Genomic DNA, 22,149 nt, shown 5'->3' with positions numbered 1-22,149 from the left:
CTATCTGTTACAGACCAGTGTTTGGTTAATCCTCAGGGTTCTCTTTAAGGCTTCATTTTGAAAACTATATGTCAGTATATATATATATATATATTTTTTTTTTAAATGTGCAGTATATAGTGTATATGTATCCACATGCAATATGTTGTTTATGTGCATATTGTAACAGTTCTACCTAATAAAACTGAAAAAATGAAAAAAAACCTGTATGTCTCTGCCTTTTGAGGCAGCTGATCAAATCACCCTTCCTTGTTTCAATGGTAGAATCAGTAGATTTGGCCTTTGTGTCTTATAGTTTGGGTGTATAGTGAAGTCACAGTTCACAGTAGTGCAGCTGTGAACAGTAGAACTCACAATTGCAGTAAATGGCTTTTATTTTTTTAAGTTGAGATGAGAGAGAAGGATTTTTGACTCAAGCCGTTTGTGACAAGAATATGATCTGACTGGATGGTCCTTTGATAGATTTCAGATTCCCAGCTTGATGGCATGGATAGCAGGAGTCTCACATCTCCAAAATCTTTGGAAGTGAGGCTTTTAAAATGTCAGGTTTGTTTTAGTAATTTTCAGATACCAAAACTGTGTCAGTTTAAAGGAGTAAATGATGACAATTTTACATCTTGATTTACCTCCTTGTTTTATGTATCTGAAAATAATCGTGTGTTTTGTAATCTAGTTTGTTTCTAGTATAAGATGGATATAACCTATAAATACATGATTGTGTGTGATATGTATACCAGACACCCTGTGACTGTAGTTCTGCATTTTTAGCACTTAAGAGGTTGCATTTTCGCTAGTTTTTATTTTGCCCTTGCATTTCAGCGATGCTGCCACCAGGGGTCATTTCCAGTGAACTGAAGGTGATGTTGTTTGCTGTACTTCACCTTCAGCTATGCAGTCTTAACTTTTAATACCAATTTTTTTTAGAATATTAAAAAGAAATGTAGTTGTATCTTTCACAGCTGATTTGTAACTTACTGCATTCTGCCTCATTGTCTAAAGTTTCAGGCAGTGCAATATCCGGCAGCTAAATGATACCTGCTCCACATAAAGAAAGGATGGAAAATGCCAAGCAGACATCCTGAGCCCTTTGGCCTTTGTCCACATAGCTTATCAGTCATGGCCCCTTTTCCCACTGAACCAGAGCACAGCCTGGGACTCCTCCTTAGCTTCACCAGCGTTCAGAGTAGCTCCTACCAGTTGATTTTAATTAGCGTGGAGGATATGAGGCCTCTTTAATGTGTTTATCTCTCTGTGATACAGGCTTCTGCTTCTTTCTCCAATTTGAAGTTTTTTGCCTACTTCTGCTAGCTTTTCCCTTTTTCTAAATGAAACATTCATCTCATTCCATTTCCCTAATCTCTGCTTTAGAAAAACCACAGTTAACTATGGGCTGTAACCTATCATTTCTCCAAAACTGGGCTATAATAATTATTATTTTAAATTATTTTGGGGGGCATTTCAAAAAAGAGTAGATAGATCTTTTCCCTTCTTAAAATTGAAAGTATCTTAACCTACATTTAATACATACTAATTATAGATTTTATGAGATTTTCCTGAGCTGCAATTAGCAACTGACTTAAGAAAATTAATTTTTAAAAGTGTAAAATAATTATTTCTCTCTAAACAGAAATAAATTTTTAACAACAAAAAAATCAAATCCATAACCAAACGATTACGTTGTGACGGATGCACTAGGGGTTCTAACCGTAAGTATAAATAGAAGTGCATGCACTGTCAGCGGGTATGTTTGTGTGGTTTATTTCCTTAGTGATTTTATTTTTACTCCTAATTTCTCATTTTATGTTTCAAGAGCCCATTTTTGCTTCCTAGTAATGAAATTCATATTTACTATGTATTTTTTTCCTTTGGTGGGGAAGGAGGATGAAGAATTAAGACTGGAAATTATGCTGTTTTATTGAAGTATAATTTATATACAGTAAGATACGCATTATTTTAAATGTTCACTTTGTTGAGTTTTAACTTATATACAGCAGTGTATCCACTACTTAAAAAACTATTTCCGCCACCTCAGAAGTTCTCTTGTGACCCTTTTCTGTCATCCCACCCTCTCTCTGATTTCTGTAATTATAAGTTAGTTTTAACTATTTCTTAAGCAAAATTCATGTCAATGGAATCTATAGTATTTATTATTTTGTTTTGTTCACTTAACAGACATTGTTTTTGAAGATTCATCCATATTGTTGTGTGTCTAAGAGGTTATTCCTTTTAATTGCATCATAGTATTTCTCTGAATGGAAATACCGTAATTTATCTGTATTTACCTCTCAGTGGTTGGCTGGGTTGTTTCCAGTTTAGGACTATTACAAATAAGGCTGCTGGGAACATTTTTTATAAATCTTTTGTGCACATGTTTTTATTCCTCTGGGGTCACTACTTAGAAGCAGAGTGACCAGGTCATTAGGGTATATGTGTGTTCACCTTCACAAGAAAATACCAAATAGTCCCCCAAAGTCTTATCATCTTATCCCCCCTGCATGTGAGTCTTCAGTTGTATGACATCCTCACCATTTGATGTGGTTGTTTGTTTTTTTTTATTTTAGCCATTCTAATTGGTATATATCAGTTTTCATTTGCATTGCCTCGCAACTAATAATGTTGACACTTTTTCTTGTGCTCATTAGCCATTCATATATCTTCTTTTGTGACAGTCTGTCCAGTCTTTGGCCTGTTTGTTATAGGAATGTTTAATTATTGAGTTGTAGGAGGTTTTTTTTAACATATAATGGATATAAGCCTTTGTCACATATATGTGACAAGTATTTTTTCCCAGACTGTGAGTTGCCCATTTATTTGCTTAGTTGTAGTTTTTGATTAACAGAAAATGTTAATGTTGACAAAATAAAATTTGTCAACTCTTTTTTATGAACAATCTTTACCTTCCTCAAGTTTGTGAAGAGACTCTCCTTTGAAGGTCGTTCGTTTTGATTCTAGCTTTTACGGTCAGAGTTCATGGTCTATCTTGAATTCATTTTTGAGTATGGGATGGGGATATAAGAGTTGAAGTTCATTTTGCTCACATGCTTAGCACTAAGTTGTTGATCTGATTTGGCACATTTATCCAAAAGCAATCAATCTTTTGTGTGGGGATCTTTATTTGGACTTTGCTGTTTCATTGGTCTGTCTGTCCTTGAACCAGGGCCACATTGCTGATTACTGTGGCTCTGTGGTAAGTCTCTAATTCAAGTGGTATAAGCCCACCAGCTCTTCTCATCTGTTTCAAAATTGTTGGGGTTTTCCCCCTCTAGGTCCTTTCTATTTACATAGTAAAGTTTAGGATCAGCTTATAAATTTGTATATAAAGTCCTGCTGGAAGTTTCATTAGGATTGCACTGAGATTCCATTCAGGAGAATGGACATCTTAACAGTAGTTATTCTTCTAATCTATGAACATGGTTTATCCATTTATTTAGGTCTTAAATTTCTCTTAGCATTTTGTAGCATTTAGTGCAGAAGTCTGGCTCTAAATTTGTTCAATTTATTTCTAAGTTTTAAATTTTGAGGGGTATTTTAAATGTCATTATTTTTAAAATACCATTTCTAATTTTTCATTGCTAATATGTAGAAATACAGTAGATTTATGTATATTGACTTCGTGTCTTAACACCTTGCCAAATTCACCTGTTCTAGGGTTTTTGTTTGTTTGTTTTTGGGATTCTGCAGACTTTTGTTAAATAATTAAGTCCTCGTGAATGAACAGTTTCATTCTCTTAATCTGTATGCCTTTATTTCTTTTTATTTTGTTATACTGACTTAGGATCTCCATATATTGAATAGTAATGATGAGAACAGACATTTTTCCATGTACTGAGCCTTAAAGAAAAGTCATTCAACATCAGTGACATTAGTTGTGTATTTTTCATAGCCCTCTATCAAGTTGAAGGAGTGATTTTTTTTATGTTTGATATTTTGAGAGGTGTTTTTTAATTTGTTTTTTTAAATCATGAATGGGTTTTGAAAGGTGTCACATGGCCTTTCATGTATCTGTAGACATGATTTGAAAGCTGTTTGCTTGGTTATAATGGAAGTACTGGGGACGGAACCCAGGACCTTGTATGTGCTAAGCATGCACTCTACTACTGGTCATGATTTTTCTTCTGTTTTGTGGTGAAGTACATTAATTAATTTTTGTAATAATTCAGGTTGTGTTGTGGTAAGCCACACTTACTTTTGGTATACTATCGTGTTACATGTTGCTGGGTTCAGTTTGCTGGTCTGTTGATAGGAGACTAGTTTCTTTGTAGTTAAGTGGATTTTTGTCTAAAATTTTGTAATATTTTCATTACATTTTGATTTTAGGATCATGCTGGTCTCAAAACTATTGGGAAGTATTCGTTCCTGGTTTTTCTGAAAGAATTTGTATAAAACAGGCGTTACTTCTTTTGTAAAGGTTTAACGGAGTTAGTGGAACTTAGCACAGCCTGGGATGTTCTTTATTGATTGTAGTTGACATATTTTGTAAATATATAGCTACTTCTGAGTCAACTTGGGTAGCTACGTATTTCAAGAAACTTGTCCTTCTCATCTAGGTTGTTGGGTTTGTTATAAAATTACCCATAATACTTTGTAATTGTCTCTTTAATTTCTGGAGGATCTGGTAGTGATAGTCTGTCTTTTATTCCTGATATTGGTCATTTGTGTTTTCTTTCCTTTTTTCTCTATTAGTCTTGCTTGGGGTTTATCAGACTTGTGAGTTTATTAATCTTTTCAAAGTACTGGCTTTCGATTTTTCTCATACTCTTAGTCTAACTTCTTTCCCATTGATTTTCCCTCTGTTATTTCCTTTTTTCTCCTTACTTTAGACTGACTTTGGTTTTTTCAAGCTTCTGAGTGTGGAAAAACTTTCTTCTTTTTCTGTAGCTTTTCATGGTATAGATTTCCCTCTAAGCCCTGCTTTAGCTGCATCGTACAGTTTTTGATATGTTATGTTTTAACTCATTTATTTTGAAATGTTTCTAATTTCTCTTGTGATTTCTTTATTGGCTGATTATTTAGAATGTTATGTAATTTCAAAAGTCCGATGATTTTTAAAGATAACTTATTTTTACTGATTTCTAATAGAGTATCATTGTGGTCAGAAAACATGATTTTACTCCTTTACAATCCATTGAGACTTGTTTTATACATAGCATGTAATCTGTTTTGGTGTGTGTTTCATGTACACTTACATTTGTTTGGTGTAGTGGTCTATAAATGTCAGTATAGGTCAGGTTGTTTGATATTTTTCTTTACATCCTTTGCATCTTTGTATATTTGTTGTATCAATAACTGAGAGGAGTGCATAATCTTCAGTAATAATTCTGGATTTGACTTAATCTTATCTTAGTTGCTGTTTGTTTTTTGAAGCTCTCTTAATAGGTATATCTGTTTAGTATTATTAGGACTTAGTGATAAATTCAGTCTTTTATCCCCATGAAGTGTTTCTCTCTATCTCTACTGATGGTTTGTCTTTAAGTCTACTCTGTCTGATACTACTGCAGCTGTACCAGCTTTCTAATTCTTAACATTTTCATAGTATATATTTTCTACCCTTTACTTTAAACCTGTTCATACTTTTCTATATAAAGTATGACTTGTCTACAACATGTAGTGGAGTCATGCCTTCTAACCCAATCAGTATCTTTCTTTCACAATGAATATTTGGCCCATTTAGTATTTCACAGGTTTGGATTTTAGACTGTTCTCTTATTTGTGTTCTGTTCTTCTTCCCTGTTCTTTGTTCCCTGTTCCTTCTTTCCTGACTTCTTTTTTGAGTGGAGTACTTTTTCATATTTTATTTCATCTTCTCTTACTGCCTTTTTAGCTATTCCTCTTTGTGTAATTTTTAATGTTGCTTATTATGTGCATTTTGACTTGTCAGTTGACCTTAACAGGTTGTGTTGTTATCAAGATCACTTGATAAACCATGTAATAATCGTGTGCTGCTATATGACCCTTCCACGCTTATCATCGTGTAGCGCTTGTCATAATCCTCACAACACATCAGCTGCTTAAGTTAAAAAGAACTTTTTAAGGAGATTTAAAAAGACATGAAAAATAAAGATAATAAGAAGTTCTTTCTTTTGACCCATATAGTTAGTTCTTCATTTCTTTCTGCGGTTCCTGATTCCCTTCTGGTATTATGTTCCTTCAGCCTGAAGAACTTCCTTTAACTTTTTGTGTTACAATGAATAACTTCTGTTGATTAATTGTCTCACCAGTTGTTTGCCTGAAAATATGTTTATTCACTTTTATTTGGGGGAAAGTACTGTCCATAGATACGGAAATTTCAATGGATGTAGAATTCTAGGCTTACATTTTGGCAAAAGAGATGATGGTATAACATTGTTTAAAGATGTTAATGATGTTTTTTTCTGTATTACATTATTTCTAAAGAGAAGTCATTGGTTTTTCTAAGCTTTGTTCTCTTTATAAAATATTTCTCTTCTTCCTGGCAGGTTTTTCTTTTCTTTTCTTTTTTTAATGTTTGAGTTTTCAGCAACTGACTATTAGGTCCTTCTGTATAGTTTTCTTTACAGTTATTTTCCATGGACTTTGCTAAGTTTGTTAGATCTGTGCGTTGATCTCTTTCATCAGTTTTTTTTTTTAAATTAAAGCTCAGACATTATCTTTTCAAATGTTTGTTCTGTTTCACTCTCTCTTCTAATTCTCCAATTAAATGTATGGTGCTCAGTATTATCTCAGAGGTCTCTGTTCGGTTTACTCCTTTTGTTTTCCTTTTGTGTGTTGGTTTGGTTAATTTTTGTTTGTTTAGTTGTGGGGGGTATTGGATGATTCTTTTTGCTCTGTCTTCTAGTTCTGTTTTTCTTCTGCTGAACCCAGTCTGCTGTTAAAAATCATTAAATGAATTCTTCATTTCTGATACTGTATTTTTTAGTTCTGAAATTTTCACATTTTTATTTACCTTTTTTTTTTTAATAGTTTTAATTTTCTCTTCTGAAACTCCCCAACTGTCCACACACGTTATCTGCCTTTTGAACTAAATTCTTCTTATCATGGTTTTAAATGCCTTTCTGCCAGTTTCAACATTTGGGTCATGTATTTATGTGGGTTTTCTACAGTTTTTTTCACTTGATTGTGGACCCAGTTTTTGTTTCTTATGTCTGGAATTGTTTTTAATGTGTGCTGGACTTGGTGTCTTTAAGAACAGTTGAGGTGGAGGTGAATCCTGGTTCCCTGTAGAAAGAGGCGTGCCTCTCACTCTCCAGGCCACGGGTGTGAAGAGACTGAGTCAATTTCTTTTGTAGTTTAGCTGAATCTGGGCTTTGTTTGTTTTGTTTGTTTGACTTAGATTCTATTCTCCGCTGTCTTCATAGGTTTTAAGCAGTGTTTGTGGAGACTGGATCGATCTTTTATACGTGTTGACCAGCCAGCAGCCCATTCCTAACTTCTTGTGCTTCAGGGCCATCTGTGCCCATCCGGCTGCTCCGGCCCCAGCTTTGCAGAGCCCTGGGGGATCCTCTCCGGGTCTCTGCCTGTCCCACTCTTCAGCCTAGCCACACGTAGCTGTTAGAAGTTGGTTTGGAGTTGGGCTAGGTTCTCCTTCATCAGATCTGTGGCGTTTGCTCTTCTCCCACCGTAAGTCTCTTCTCTCCTAGGAAAGGCTTTTCATTTTCTAGAATTTAGTTAACTGTGGTTTCTTTAGTCCTTAGCTCTCTGATGGGTTTTTAAAAAGCAGTGATTTTGTGGTTTGCCTGTCTGGCTTGTTCTTGATTTTTAGAGTAAGAGCTATGGTCTCTTGCAAATTTCTACATTCTTCTTAGAAACAAAACTCCACTGATACTATTCTGAGTAAATTCAGTAGTCTTAGGGATTTTAAAGGTTATATTGTTATTTGTTGAAAAATGAGTTTCCAGAAAATCTCAGTGCATGTTAAGACAATTTATTATTAAACATATTTTCTAAAGGGAGGCATAAATAATTTGCTTTCAACTTATCTGAATAGGAGCGGGGAGAGTTAGACCTGGGATTCTTTATTAGGAGTGATCCCCACAGCTTTAATGAGCCGCGGTTACTGAGGAAGTACACCTGAGTTCACAGGTGCGTCGGGCAGAAAAGAGGTTCGCCTCCCCCCCCACCCCGGGCTGGGGCAGAGGCTGGCACGCTGCCTTTGCACAGGACCCCGTTGTAAAGCTTTAGGCTTCGTGGGCTTCTGTTACGTATTGTTACTTGGCTTTGTTTTTCACAGTCTTTAAAAATGAAAAAACCGTTCATAGCTGAAGCTGTATAAAAACAGAATCTGGGCCAGGACGTAGTTTGCTGATCCCTGGGCTAGATGATCTTTATAGTCGTTTTTGGTCTCAAAATTATTTTGAATTTCTCCGAACTACAGTGCATTCAGAATAGTAATGTGTGAAAATACAGAGGCTCTAACTATAAAGCATTCTTTTTAATAAAGGCCTCAACATATCATACAGGTAAACATATTTGATGTTATGTAGGCTTTTGCATATTCCATCAAATTTAAAGGAAGTCTTTTCATCTTTCTTTTTAGGAGTGTAAACCACCGGGAACCCGTAAACTTCATAATATTCTTGGAGCAGAAACAGGAGGACCTGGTGGGCGTCGTGCTGGGGAATCGGGTCATACATAGCTGACTGCTTGAAGTCCAAAGACCTCATTTTAAGGATGCTTGATTATGACCCCAAAGCTCGAATTCAACCTTACTATGCCCTGCAGCACAGTTTTTTCAAGAAGACAGCTGATGAAGATACAAACACGAGTAATAGCGTGTCCACAAGCCCCACCGTGGAGCAGTCGCAGTCTTCGGGCACCACCTCTAGTACGTCTTCAAGCTCAGGTCGGTTCTTTTGAGATTAATTAGGCTTTGATGTGTTTACCCTTTTCTTTACAAAGTGGGGGTTATTTTAAAGTGTTTTTAAGGTTTGTTAATGGGTAGGGGAGAACTATTTGCCCTAAATCTGTTCTTTGTGGCTAGTAAAAAAAAAAGTCACCTCCCCTAAAGCTCCAACACTTAGTTATATGTGTCAGTAAATGCTGCTTGGGAACAAAATCAAAATTTTAAATTGTTTTTAAAATAGAAATACTTGGTCTACATGCTTGAGTTTTCCCGATGTAACCAAACTCGGTTATATTTTAGTTCAGTGGTTGATGTGAAAGGCCACAGAGAATTGGATGCCTTCCTGGTATACTTTCGCGTTAACAGAAATTTTTTTGGTGACACAGTTCCAGTTTTAATGTTACAGTTGCAGGATATGTACTTGGACAGAATTAACTTTCAACTCACAAGGTGTGTTGCGCTGTGATACTTCAGGTGGATTGTCGGGGACGAGCAGCAGTGGGAGAGCCAGGTCGGACCCGACGCAGCAGCAGCGGCACAGCGGCAGGCACTTCACCGCCGCTGTCCAGGCCATGGACTGCGAGACGCACAGCCCGCAGGTGGGCCCTGGCGCCGCCCTTCACCCCATGACTGCCGTGCCCGGGGTGGGGGTGGGGGCAGCACAGGGCACCAGGTGACTTCTGAATGATTGTGTCATTTACTCTGCAGAGCCGTACCTTCCTCGTTTATAAGGTATTCTAATTTATTTCTGACTGAAGATGCGCATCCTTGTTTAGAAATAGCTAACATTTATTAAGCGCATACCAGCCATTGCTTCAAGTGTTTTTTCCATGTTTATTCATTTACTGCGGCAGCATTTTGAGCCTCACACAGTGTGGATTTTCATGTTACGTTGGGAACTGAGACTTCATGGGTTAAGTAACTTCCTGAGGCTCATCTTAATTACTGCACTCTCTGCCTCCCGTGGCCTTTGATCACGGACAGGCCTAGATTCTGAATCAGAATCTGATTCTGAATTGTGGTTTGATTTTCACCTCCATGTTGTTTTGTTTCGTTTTTTGTTTTGGAGGTTTTTTGTTTTTTAAAGCTGTTAAAGAGGATCTAGTTAAGTAAATTTTTTAAGGGGTGAAGCAGATGGTGGTAGTAAAAATATTCATTAAATACCGTTTGTAAAATAATAAGTTAATTCATGCTGAGTACTGCATAGCGGTGTTTTATAACAAGAGGCCAGTATATTATTTGATGAGTGAAATAAAACTGAAGTTGATGAACACCAGCCCTTGTCCCTGGTGCAGAAATCTGCATGTGCAGCTGTCTGCTCACAGTCACCGGCCTTCCTGGGCAAGCTTTCCTGGTTCTCCAGCCATCATCTCTCTCCCATTCTCTTTAATAATGGTTTCAAACCCTTCTTCTCCTCTCAGAAACCTTTGGTCTTGCCTCCTCTGTTCTCTCTCACTCATCACTGTGTAAGGAACAGCCTTACAAAAGGGACTCCTCACTGTGTGTCACCAGCCTCCGTTTGTCCTGTCCATGTCTCTCCTTGTCTGCAGCCCCTGCTCGTCCCCAGGTCTCCCGTCGGAAGCAAAACCTTGCCCTGGCCCATGTCTTTCTCGCCCCACATTTCTGCTTCCTGTGGGCTCTGTCTTGTCCCCCTTACCAGCTCCTCAGCTCGCCCCAGCTGGGCTGCCTCCCGGCTCCAAGAGCTGCTCGTGCAGGGTCACCAGTGGTGGTCACGAGGTGTCCAGACGGCACACGGTCACTTCGCTCTGTTCCTCGCTCACATTGACAACACTGGCTCTTCGAAGCACTCTCCTCCGTCTTACTTGTCCCTTGTCCCACCCCGTCCCGCCCCCGCCGTCTCCTTTCTGGATTCTCCTCTTGCTCCCACCCTGTGCCCCTCTCCCTCACCTGACACACTTCCTGGTCACCTCACAGCTCCAGCCAGTGACCGCAGCAACCGTCCTGAGGCACATCACTTCCATCTTTATTGCTGCCCTACATGTCACTCCTGAGCCTCATGCCTTTACTTCTAATCATTTACTGTCAGTATCGCTTTGAAAGGCTCCACAACATGACACTCCAGATGCGGCCCGTGAACTGCTGCCGTCATTTCCACGTCCACCGCCGCCCTCCTGCCCTTACCTGTTCTTGGTGCAAATGGCCCTGAACTCACCCTTTTGCTCAGGTCGTACACCTGGCGCCTGGGGAGTTAATCCGGACTCCTCTCTCCCTCACGCCTACAGCAAATCAGAGGGTGGAGAGCGTGCGTTCTGAATAGCCTGTGTGTGTTTTTATTCTCCCCACCTCACTTCACCCCCTTGCGACAACCATCTCTAGTTTATCTGATTAGAAAGACTATTCTGACTGGTCCTCCACCATCCAGTTTCATTCACCAGTCTATCCCATTCTCTTCTCTGCAGCCGAGTCAGTGTTCGGTCAAGCAGTCTGATCCAGCTCTTGCCCCTGCTTTCAGCCAGTTCTTGGCCTTCTCTCGTACTGAAAAAGAGTTTAGACTCCTTAGGGAGGTTACCGTGGCTCCGGTGGTCCAGCCCCTCCGCAGGCCGCTCATCCTCCTCTCTGGTCTTACTGGATGCTCTTCACTTTTTGGAATAAAAAATATAAAACGTGTGTTCTCACTCACGTTTCTCCCGTCGTCTGCAGATCAGCCTGGAGTGCTCCTTTCCTCTGGCCTTGCCTTGGTAACTACTGTGTATCCTGCAGGTCTTAAATATCACTGCCAGGCTTTCCCTGATTCTTTAGAACAACCTTCCTTCCTTCTTCCCTTTCTCCCTCTAAATATAGTAAATGCTGCAAACACACAAAACCATCCTGGGCATAGCGCAAGCCACCTGCGCCCCCCCCCCCCCCCCGTGTGTGTAACAGATGTCAGTGTTGTGCCTTATTTGCGTCAGCTCTTTTCTTATCTAATATTTGAATACTTGATACATTCACATGGTTTAAAAGTAAACATAAAAGAGGATTCAGTGAACAGTCTTCCCTTCTATGTCCTCTAGCCACCCAATTTCTAAATTAATGTTACTAGCTTTATGTATCCTTTTTGAGATATTTTATACACATGCAAGCAAATACAAATACATATTCTTCACCTAACGTTTGTACACAGACGGCAGCGTACCATGCACACTGTTTCACACCTGGTTTTCTATTTTAACATGTTACACATATATTTAAAAAATTTTTATGTATGTATATATATATGGATCTTTCTGTATCATTACATAGAGAGCTTTTTCATTCTTCTTGTTTTTTTAAGTCACAGTATTCCATTGTTTAGATATTCTGTAAGTCGTATCAGTAGCTCATATTAGCTTATTTCAGTCTTTTTAACTATCACAAATAATGCCATAATAAATAACCCTATATATAGATCATCCACACATGCAGTTTGTCTGTGATAAAAATTCCTGGATGTGAAATTGCTGGGTCAAAGAATAATGTGGTTTGTCATTTTGTTGTTGCCAAGTTGCCCTCCATGTAGTTTTATCAGTTTAGCTTCCCAGTAACAGAGTTCGGAGACACAGTCAGTGCGATCACCTTTGGCGAAGTCTGAAATGAAAAGTGGTGCTGGACAGAGTATAGTTATATTTTGTTCATTTCTTCTTATGCATGAATTTTGAGTAGCTTCATTAATTATTTTAACTTTTTTTTAATTGAGATATAGTCATTTTACAATGTTGCGTCAAGTTCCAGTGTAGAGCACGATTTTTCAGTTATGTATATATGCATTCATTGTTACGTTCTCTTTCACTGTGAGCCACCCCAAGATCATGTATATATTTCCCTGTGAGTAGCTTCATAATTTAAAAACCATTAGTGTTTTCTGAGAACTTTCTGTTTTTCTACTGGATTATTTTCAATAGTATTTCTGAAATTTTGATTCTGAGACCACCTTCATTGAGTAAATACTTAATGATCCGTGCTAGCTACTGGTGCTAAAGACACAGTCTTTGCCTTCCTAGCGCTTACAGTGACACAGTAAATAAACAAAACCTAATGTAATAGAGAATAGCTGTTTTTTGGGTGGACTATATTAATTCAAGTAGGCCCAACTGATAGCAGATCAGTAGACCCCCAAAATATGGTAGCTAAAGGAATAAAAGTACTCTTTTTTATGTAATAGTCCTGCATGGGTATTCAGGTTAGTGGTGTGGCTCTCCCCTACCATCCTGTGACTGCCCATCCCCGAGGGCCTGGTTGTCTGCTGCCTCCAGCAGGCGAAGGACCTGGGAGGTATTTTAAGGGCCAGATCTGGCCATGACATAGGGACTTTCATTCATATTCCTTTGACTAAAACAGTCACATGGCCATGTCTTGTACAGGGGAGGCTAGTATATGGAGTGCAGTCATGTGCTCAGGAAGAAGAATATGTTTTTTGAGGACAGCTAGTAGCCTCTGCTGCAGAAGTTGGGGCAGCATTAGCCGTGGCGGTGAGGGGAGACTCTGAAACTGAAAGGGTGTGGAAGAAGCATCCAAGCAGAAATTAGAAATCAGAGCATTGTAGGCAGAAGGGAACAGTAAGGACAAATATCCTGAGGGATTTGAAAGATTCTGACCAGGTGGAGGAATAGAAGGAAGACCCTGTACAGTTGGAGCCCAGGTGGCTGGAGGGAAAGGTTGGAGAGATGAGCATTGTACAGATTGTGCAGGTTGCACATGGGTTTGGGATTGTTCTGTTTATCCATTCATTCGTTGGTGGACACTTAGGTTGTTTCCATGTTTTTGCTATTGTAAATAATGCTGTAGTGAACATGGGGGTACATGTATCTTTTGAAGATAGTATTTTTGTTTTCTTCAGATAAATACCTAAAAGGAGGGTTGCTGGATATGGTCATTTTGTTTTTAATTTTTTGATGAACCCCCATACTATTTTCCACAGTGGCTGCCCCAGTTAATATTCCACCAACAGTGGGATTCCCTTTTCTCCACATCCTTGCCAACATTTGTTATTTGTTGTCTTTTTGATAATAGCCATTCTAGCAGGTGCGAGAGGATATCTGTCATGGTTTCGATTTGCATTTGCCTGATAATTGATGGCGTTGAACATCTGTTCTTGTACCTGTTGGCCATCTGTGTGTCTTCTTTGAAACGTCTGTTAAGATCTGCTCATTTTTTAATTGGATTGTTTGGGTTTTTGCAGTTGAGTTTTAAGAGCTCTTTATATATTTTGGATACGGCCCCTTATCAGAGACACGATTTACAAATGTTTTCTCTGAGGCAGTAGGTTGCCTTTTCATCTTGTTGGTTCCTTTGCTGTGCAGTAGTGTTTTAGTATGATGTAGTCCCATTTGTTTATTTTCGCTATTGTTGCTTTCGCTTTGGTGTCAGATTCAAAACATCATCACTAAGACCTGTGTCAAAGAGCTTACCACCTATGTTTTCTTCTGAGAGTTTTATGATTTCAGGTCTTAGGTTCAAGTCTTTAATCCATTTTGAGTTAATTTTGGGGTTTGGTACCAGATAGTGGTTGAGTTTCATTCTTTTGTATGGCTATCTAGTTTTCGCAACACAGCTTGTTGAAGAGACTGTCCTTTCTTCATTGTATATTCTTGGTTCCTTTGTCATCAGTTAATTGACCATATATGCGTGGGTTTATTTCTCGGTTCTCTGTTCTGTTCCATTGATCTGTGTGTCTGTTTTTATGCTATACTCTACTGTTTTAGTGCCTATAGCTCTGTATTATAGTTTGAAATCACAGAGCATGATGCTTCCATCTTTGTTGTTCTTTCTCAAGATTGCTCTGGCTATTCAGTGGTTTTTTTGTGGATTACAAATTTTAGAATTATTTGTTCTCTATTTTTTTGAAAAAGACCACTGGAATTTTGCCATAGGGATTGCACTCAATCTGTAGATTGCTTTGGGCGGTTTGGACATTTTAACAACATTGATTCTTGCCATCTGCGAGCATGAACTATCTTTCCACTTATTTTGTCTTCTATTTCTTTTATTAGTGTCTTGTTTTCAATATACAGGTCTTTCACTTCCTTGGTTAAATTTATTTCTAGGTATTTTATTCTTTTTGATGCCATTGTAAATGGGATTGTGTTCTTTATTTCTCTGTTTGGTATTTCCTTAGTAGTGTACAGAAATGCAGCAGATTTCTGTTATTGATTTTGTACCCCACAACCTTACTGAATTCATTTATTAGTTCTAACAGGTTTTTGATGGAGTCTTTATAATATCATGTCATCTGCAAATAGTGACCATTTTACTTCTTCATTTCCAATTTGGATGCCTTTTATTTCCTTTTCTTGCCTAACTTGGATTTGTGCTTTTAAAAAAGAATTATTCTTCCTATTCTTTGGCGAGTGGTTTGGAAAAAGGCAAGGATGGAAGACGGGAGTTGATTGACTTAGGAGGCTGTTGTATTAGTCTGGGCAAGAGATTGGTAGTGGCCTCATCTAGGGTCAGGTTTTGGAGATGGAGAAGAGAGGCCGGACTGGGCTCTGGCTTGGAGGTGGCTTCAGTAGTGCTCGCTGGCTGTCTGAATGGAGGGATGGTCGTGCAGCTGGATGAGTAGTAGGGCTTTTATCAAAACAGGAAAGATGGAGGGGGAGGGGCTTTAGGGGGACAGTGAAGAATTCCTTTGGGACCCATCAGAAATATTTACGCTATGGGCCTTTCCAGAAAATGTTTGCTGACGCCTGGCATAAGCAGTGCTCCCAAGGAAAGAAGGTGGCCAGTAAAATATATGAGCCTGTTTATGGGTATAACTTGCTGAAGATTTCATAGTAAAATGTTTTTCACTCTTGAACATATTTGGAAGTTTGTGTTACAGAACTATCTAACACATTAAAGTTTCAAAATCCTCTAATTAATGTAAATGCTAGTGTTGTAGCTTTTCATTGAAGATTGAAACTTGGCAACGGTACTCTGAATAAATCCTCTTAAAATCTGTTCTTACAGGTGCGTCAGCAATTTCCTGCTCCCCTTGGTTGGTCAGGCACTGAAGCTCCCACACAAGTCACTGTTGAAACTCATCCCGTTCAAGGAACAGCCTTTCATGTAGCCCCTCAACAGAATGCATTGCATCATCACCATGGAAACAGTTCCCAGCACCATCACCACCACCACCACCATGGACAACAAACCTTGGGTAACCGGACCAGGCCAAAGGTCTACAGTTCTCCAACAAATAGCTCCTCTACCCAGGATTCTATGGAGGTTGGCCATTGTCACCACTCCATGACATCCCTGTCCTCCTCAACTACTTCTTCCTCCACATCTTCCTCCTCTACTGGCAATCAAGGCAGTCAGACCTAGCAGAACCGCCCAGTGGCTGCTAATACCTTGGACTTCGAACAGAATGGAGCTATGGACGTTAATTTAACCATCTACTCCAATCCCCGCCAAGAGACTGGCATAGCTGGACATCCAGTGTACCAGTTTCCTGCTAATACAGGTCCTGCACATTACCTGACTGAAGGACATCGGACAGTGAGGTAAGGGGCTGACAGAGAACAGTCCCCCATGACAGGAGTTTGTGTGCAACAGAGTCCTGTAGCTAGCTCATGACTAAATTGAAACTTGAGTTTGTTTCTTGTGTGTTTTTATAGAAGTGGTGTTTTTTTTTTCCAAAAAATAAAATGCAAAGCTGCTTGAATCAGGAGATTAACACACTGAACCGCTACAAGAGGGCAAAGCTGACTTTTTTTTTTTTTTAACTTGGAAAGATTGCAAAGGGACAATGAAGTTTTTAAAAGAGCCATGTCCAAACCCATCTTCATGGATAGCTCAGAGGTGTCCTCTTTTTGCCTCCCTCATTTTAACCTGCCAGTGGGGTTTTTTTATCTTTCTATTCCACAAAAGTTACTGTTCCGATGTTGGTGTTGATCATTTGCCAACTAATTTTAAAATAAAAGGCACTGCATATAATTTGCATAAAGGGCCCCAAGAGGGTGTTTTTTTTTCCCCCTGTTTGTTTTTCCTTTTTTTTTCTTCCCAGTTTTGTTTTGTTTTTGTTTTGTTTCAGGTTGGGGGTGGGACATTTGGATTTTTTAAGTCCTCCAAACACACTTGGTCACGGAAACGCAGTCCTGTCAGGAAGAGGGACCTCCAGCTCATGCAGCATCCATCACCCTCAGCTGTATGGAAGGGATGGTGGTATTGGTGTTTGAAAGGCATGGTAAGCGTCTCTGTCCTTTTATTTATGTCGCGTTGGGATTAGCAGCAATATTATCAGAAGACATTTCCCATTACAACTGGGTCATTTATGTAAGAACACGAAAAATTTAGCTTGTCTTGTTTAGGTGAGGTGTGTGTAATGGGTCTTCCTGCTTTCTTGCTGTGCAAGAAGCCTAGTGGTCAAATGGGTGGGAAACAGATTTCTGATTTCTTTGATCCCTGGAAGAGTTCAGGTGTGTTTTGAGTGAAGGGTGATTTTATTAAATCAGAAAGGAGTGGACTTTTCAGCTGACCGAGGACAGTGTAATGGCCTTAGCTTAAGTGTCTTGAGCCAGAAGCAGGTTGAGAAAGAATTAGAGCAGAGAGGTGTTTTAAGAGCCATTTGAGGCTGGACGTCATGTTTTCAACCTGTGTGAAACCTCCACCAGGAGCTTCAATATTGTAAAACACACATTCAGGATCTTGCTAGCAGAATGAATGAACTAATTTCAATGAATGGTATCCTATTTTGTACCGTGATTTCAAAGACCTTGGGTATTGTGTGTGATGTCAGTGAGCTGCTCCAGCACCGTGGCAATGAGTGTCTTCTGGTGGGCCGTCGCCAGACCGCAGCCATCAATTAAAATCTGTTGACCTCCTTGCAGGGGGAAGGGGGATTCCTTCAGGCCGGGCCGTGGCTCTGACGTGCCCGTGAGGAAGCCACAGGTGGTGGAAGGGCTGAGCGGAAAGAAGATTGTGCACGTGGCCTTCGGGGCCCTGCACTGCCTGGCGGTCACTGATGCAGGGCAGGTAAGCGAGATCTTGGCAAGTCTTTGTTGTTTCAGAAGTGCAGCTTGTGAGGAAAGGAGATGAGTCCTGGTCCTTGAACCAGGAGGGGGGGCTTGGTCCATTGTGTTCCTGTGTACACCTGCCCAGGGGCCAGCGTGAGTGAGGCACCCGGGAAGGAGGTGTTGACTGACACAGGTCCCACTCGAGTGTCTTATGGGGAGATATATATATGTACTTAATTTCAGAAGTAAAGTTATCCTTGACAAATGTTCCTCATTCTTCTGCCATGGGAGGCTGTAGGCAGACAGGCTTGTGGGTGACATATTCTTAAATTCATTTCTGACAATGAATCAGCACACTGTGCTTCAATCAGAATGAATTAAAAATGAATATACTTTCTAATTCTGTAAAGCCAAGAAGTGCATTACTTGAAAAGTGAGCATATTATTTTTGATCATTTTTCTTTGCAAAATAAAGGAAAAAATGTTACTGCATTTAGTTGAAGAGGAAAACCTTCCTGCTTCCTGTAACAGAACGAAATAGATGAATGAGTTCAGTGGGTTAATATTAAGTAAAAACTCATCTGTAGTCATTGGCAAGAATTTTGAAATAAAGAAAATTTTCTGAAATGTTGAAAAATTCTGCCCCTCCCCCAACAGGTATATGCTTGGCGTGACAGTGACCATGGGCGACAGGGCAGTGGTACAACCATGGTTAATAGAAAGGCCACACTCACACAAGGCTTAGAAGGCCAGAAGATCACACGAGTGGCCTGTGGGTCTTCGCACAGCGTGGCACGGACGACGGTCAATGTGGCAACACCCTCTGTCCACGAGCCCGTCCTCTTCCAGACTGCGAGGGACCCCTTAGGTGCTTCCTATTTAGGTAACACAGATCTGTGTTTTATACGAGACCCTTCTGTACGCTGCACCGGTGTCACAGATAGAACGTTTAACAGCACTCCCGGGTCAGAGGCTTTAGCGCTGTGTGGGCTGCACGCTGAGCCAAAGCCGCAGACTCGTCAGGGTGCGCTGTGCTGGGATTCCTGCTGGGGTGAAAACTCGAGAAGGAGCTAGAATGCAGGTTCTTGTGTTATGATCAGGCCGGCTCTGGCCATGCTGTGCACTTTGGCCAGCAGGGGAGGCTTTATAATAAGCACTTAGTGTAGGCACCGTGCTGGGTCGCGTGGTGTTTTCAGCAGCTCTATTCAGGTGTAATCAACACGCAATAAGCCGCATGTATTGAAAGTGTCATTGCCACCAGCTGTGACACGTGTGCACCTGTGAGAGCAGCACACGGTCAGGATAATGAACAAACACACACACCACGTCGAGCTTCCTTGTGCAGCCTCATGGCCCATCCCTGCATCCCACAGCCACTGACTGCCTTCCTGTCACTGTAGATCAGCTGGCCTTCTTAGAGTTTTACATAAATGAAATTATAGTGTGTACTCTTTTCTTAATCTCACTTTTTTTCACTCACCATAATTATTTTGAGATTCATCCACGTTGCATCAAAATTTCATTCTTTTCAATTGTTGAATAGTATTTTATTTATGGGTGCGCTGCGGTCTGTTCCTCCATTTGCCAGTTGACGGACTCTCAGGTTGTTTCCAGTTTGGGGGCTGTACAAACAAAATGGCTGGGAACGTTTGTGCACAGGCCTCACAGGGACACGCACCTGCACTCCTCTAGGGTAAGGGCCTAGGAGAGGAATGCCTGGATCACATGGGAGGTGCATGTTTACCTTCTTAAGAGACCTACAAACTGATTTGCAAAGGGCTTGCTCCAAAGCTGCTCCGTATTTCTGTCTGTACGTGGTATGGCCAGTCTTTAGTAGCCATTCTTGTGGGTGTGTAGTGGTGTCTCACTGTGGTTTTACCTTGCGTTTCCCTAATGACTTATGAAGCTGAGCGTCTTGCTTATTTACCATCCAAATATGTTTTCTGTTGAAGTGTCTGTTCATATCTTTTGCCTGTATTTAAACCTAGGTTGTTTGTTTTTTTATTATTGAGTTTTGAACATTCTTTATGTATTCTGAGTACAAGTCTTTCATCAGACATGATTTGCACATTTTTTCTCCCAGTGTGGCTTGTCTTTTCATTCTCTGAGGTAAATTTTAAAGGGCAGAAATGTCAATTTTGATAAAGTCCAATTGATCCATTTTTATCTTTTATGGATCATACTTTGGATGTTGTGTCTAAACAACCTTCGCCTAACTCAAGATCATTAAGATTCTTTTCCTGTGTTTTCCTGTGAAAGTTCTATAGTTTTTGATATTTAGGTGTATGCTTGCACTTGAGCTACATTTCATACATGGTGTGAGGAATGGGTTGGATTTTATTTATTTTTGGTGCAGGGATACTCGGTGGTTTCAGTTGCACTTGTTGACAAAGACCGTTGCTTCTCTATTGAAAGAATGTGCACTTTTGTCAAAAATCAGTTTTTGTGTATGTGTGGATCTATTTCTGGATTCTCGGTTCTGTTTCATGGATTTATTTTTGTGTTTTGGTGCCAATACCACAGGGTCTTGATTACTGCAGCTTGATTAAAGATTGAATTTGGGCGTTGCTAATTCTTTAGCTTTGTTCTTTTTAAAATATGTTTTGGGCATTCTAGGCCCTTAGCATTTTCCATGTAACTTTTAGAATCAGCTTGTCAAGTTTTACAAAGTAGCCTACTTGGTATTTTGATTGCATTGAATGTAGATCGGTTTGGGACAGCTTCACAGTATTGCATCTTCCAACCCATGAATGTAGTACTTCTCCCCGTTTGTTGAAATCTTTACTATTTCTCAGCAGTGTTTTGCGGTGTCAGTGCACAGGTCTTGCATATCTTTTGTTATATTTATTCCTAAGTATTTCTTATTGCTTCTGTTATAAATTATTTGGGTATTCTATATTCCATGTCTCTGGTTCTCGTCTTGAACATATGTAATACAGATATAATAAGTGTTTTAATTTGCCTGCTGATTGTAAGATATGTGTTAAAATTTTGTTTTATTCTTTGCTATAATCTAGAAATATTCAGGTTGCTCCTTGCTAGTGTGTAGAAACAGAATTGTTGTTTTTAAGGACATTTGGATTATTTCTAGTTTTTGGCTATCACAGATAAAACCTGCTATGGATATTCGTGTACAGCATCTTGAGTTGGTCTTCCATATTTTGAACAGACCCCAGTTGGTTTTGCTGCTTTTTGTTTCTTTGATTTTTCTCTGTTATTTATCTGTTTTCAGTTTATTGGTTTATAGTCTCATCTTTATCCTTGCTTTTTGTTTATTTTCTATTCTTTTTCTAGTTTTTTGACATGAGAGTTTAGATAATTGATTTGAGACCTTTTTTCTAATGTAAACTTTCAGTGCTACGAATTTCCCTCTCACAACTGCTTTAGCTACATGTCTCCAGTTTTGGTATACTGTATTTTCTTTTTTATTCAGTTTTTTTATTAAGTTTTTTCAAAGGACAAGCTTATGGTTTCCTTGATTTTCTCCATTGTTTTTCTGTTTTCTGTCTCACTGATCTCTGCTCTGATGTGTATTAGTTCTTTTTGTCTAAGACGCTTAGGTCATTGGCTCAGGATCTTCCTACTTTTCTAAGTAGACAGTTACTTTTCTTAATTAGTTGACTGCTTGACCAATTACTCTCTTTATCCCTTTGCTTTGAAATTTTTGCTTTAAAATTTTTGCTTTAAAATCATATTTGTCTGATATTAATATAAATCATGTGATACAATAACATTTCTTTTGATCAATGCTGTATAGTATTTAAGCCATGGTCTTCCATATACCATGGCGAACTATTGTGTATCTTTTCCATTCTTTTACTTTTAACCTATTTGTCTCTATCAGTATGCCCCTATTTGTTTTTTATTACTTCTAGCTGTTCATTGTTCTCTTTCTTTTTCTGCCTTCCTTTGAATTAGTTGTTTTTTATGATTTTATTTTTTCTTCTTTGTTTTCTTTGAGCTCTAACTTGTGTTATTTTATTGACTGCTTTAGAATGTGTATCACGCGCATGTGACTTATCCTAGTGATATTCACGTAAAGTAAACGAGTCACACACTAGTATATTTCTATTTCTTTGTGCTGTTGTTGTTATACATTTCTGTGTATGTTGTAAACTTGATAGTATTTTTTTGCACATTAGGTTAAGAAAAGAATGTCTCTGCATTTGCTCATGTGGTTACCTTTTCTGGTGTTCTTCATTCCTCTGTGGAGACCCTGCTTCCATCTGGCATCATTTTCCTTCTCATTGAAGGACTTCCCTTATTATGTGTTGTAGTTCAGATCTGGGGTGCATCCTTTCAGCTTTTTATATCTGAATGAGTCATTATTTTGCTCTGTGTTCACAGTATCCTTTAGCTGGGTATAAAATTTGGAGTTGACATTGTTTTCATTGAGAATTTGCTGACATTCTTATCTTT

General features: G+C 39.2%; 1 protein-coding gene across 6 annotated transcripts in view; it reads left to right on the top strand.

Moving 5' to 3' along the window:
• Positions 1-22,149, top strand: part of LOC105095648 (E3 ubiquitin-protein ligase HERC2-like) — a 60,094-nt gene that overhangs the window by 18,891 nt on the left and 19,054 nt on the right. For 3 of the 6 annotated variants that reach the window (XR_010378530.1, XR_010378533.1, XR_010378532.1), the window contains exons 4-9: positions 8,513-8,818; positions 9,293-9,417; positions 15,743-16,278; positions 16,809-16,961; positions 17,605-17,749; positions 18,388-18,613. Coding sequence is in view for 2 of the 6 variants with exons in the window: in XM_064480955.1 (XP_064337025.1) it covers positions 16,151-16,278; positions 17,605-17,749; positions 18,388-18,613 (499 nt within the window). In the remaining 4 variants the exon portion in view is untranslated. Of the gene's footprint in view, positions 1-1,627; positions 1,707-8,512; positions 8,819-9,292; positions 9,418-15,742; positions 16,279-16,808; positions 16,962-17,604; positions 17,750-18,387; positions 18,614-22,149 lie in introns of all 6 variants that reach the window. The other 3 variants (XM_064480955.1, XM_064480954.1, XR_010378531.1) reach the window with 2 other exon arrangements.

The sequence above is a fragment of the Camelus dromedarius genome, chromosome 31, assembly GCF_036321535.1.
Source record: "Camelus dromedarius isolate mCamDro1 chromosome 31, mCamDro1.pat, whole genome shotgun sequence".
NCBI classification, from domain to species: Eukaryota; Metazoa; Chordata; class Mammalia; order Artiodactyla; family Camelidae; genus Camelus; species Camelus dromedarius.
This window is presented reverse-complemented; position numbering and strand designations above follow the sequence as displayed.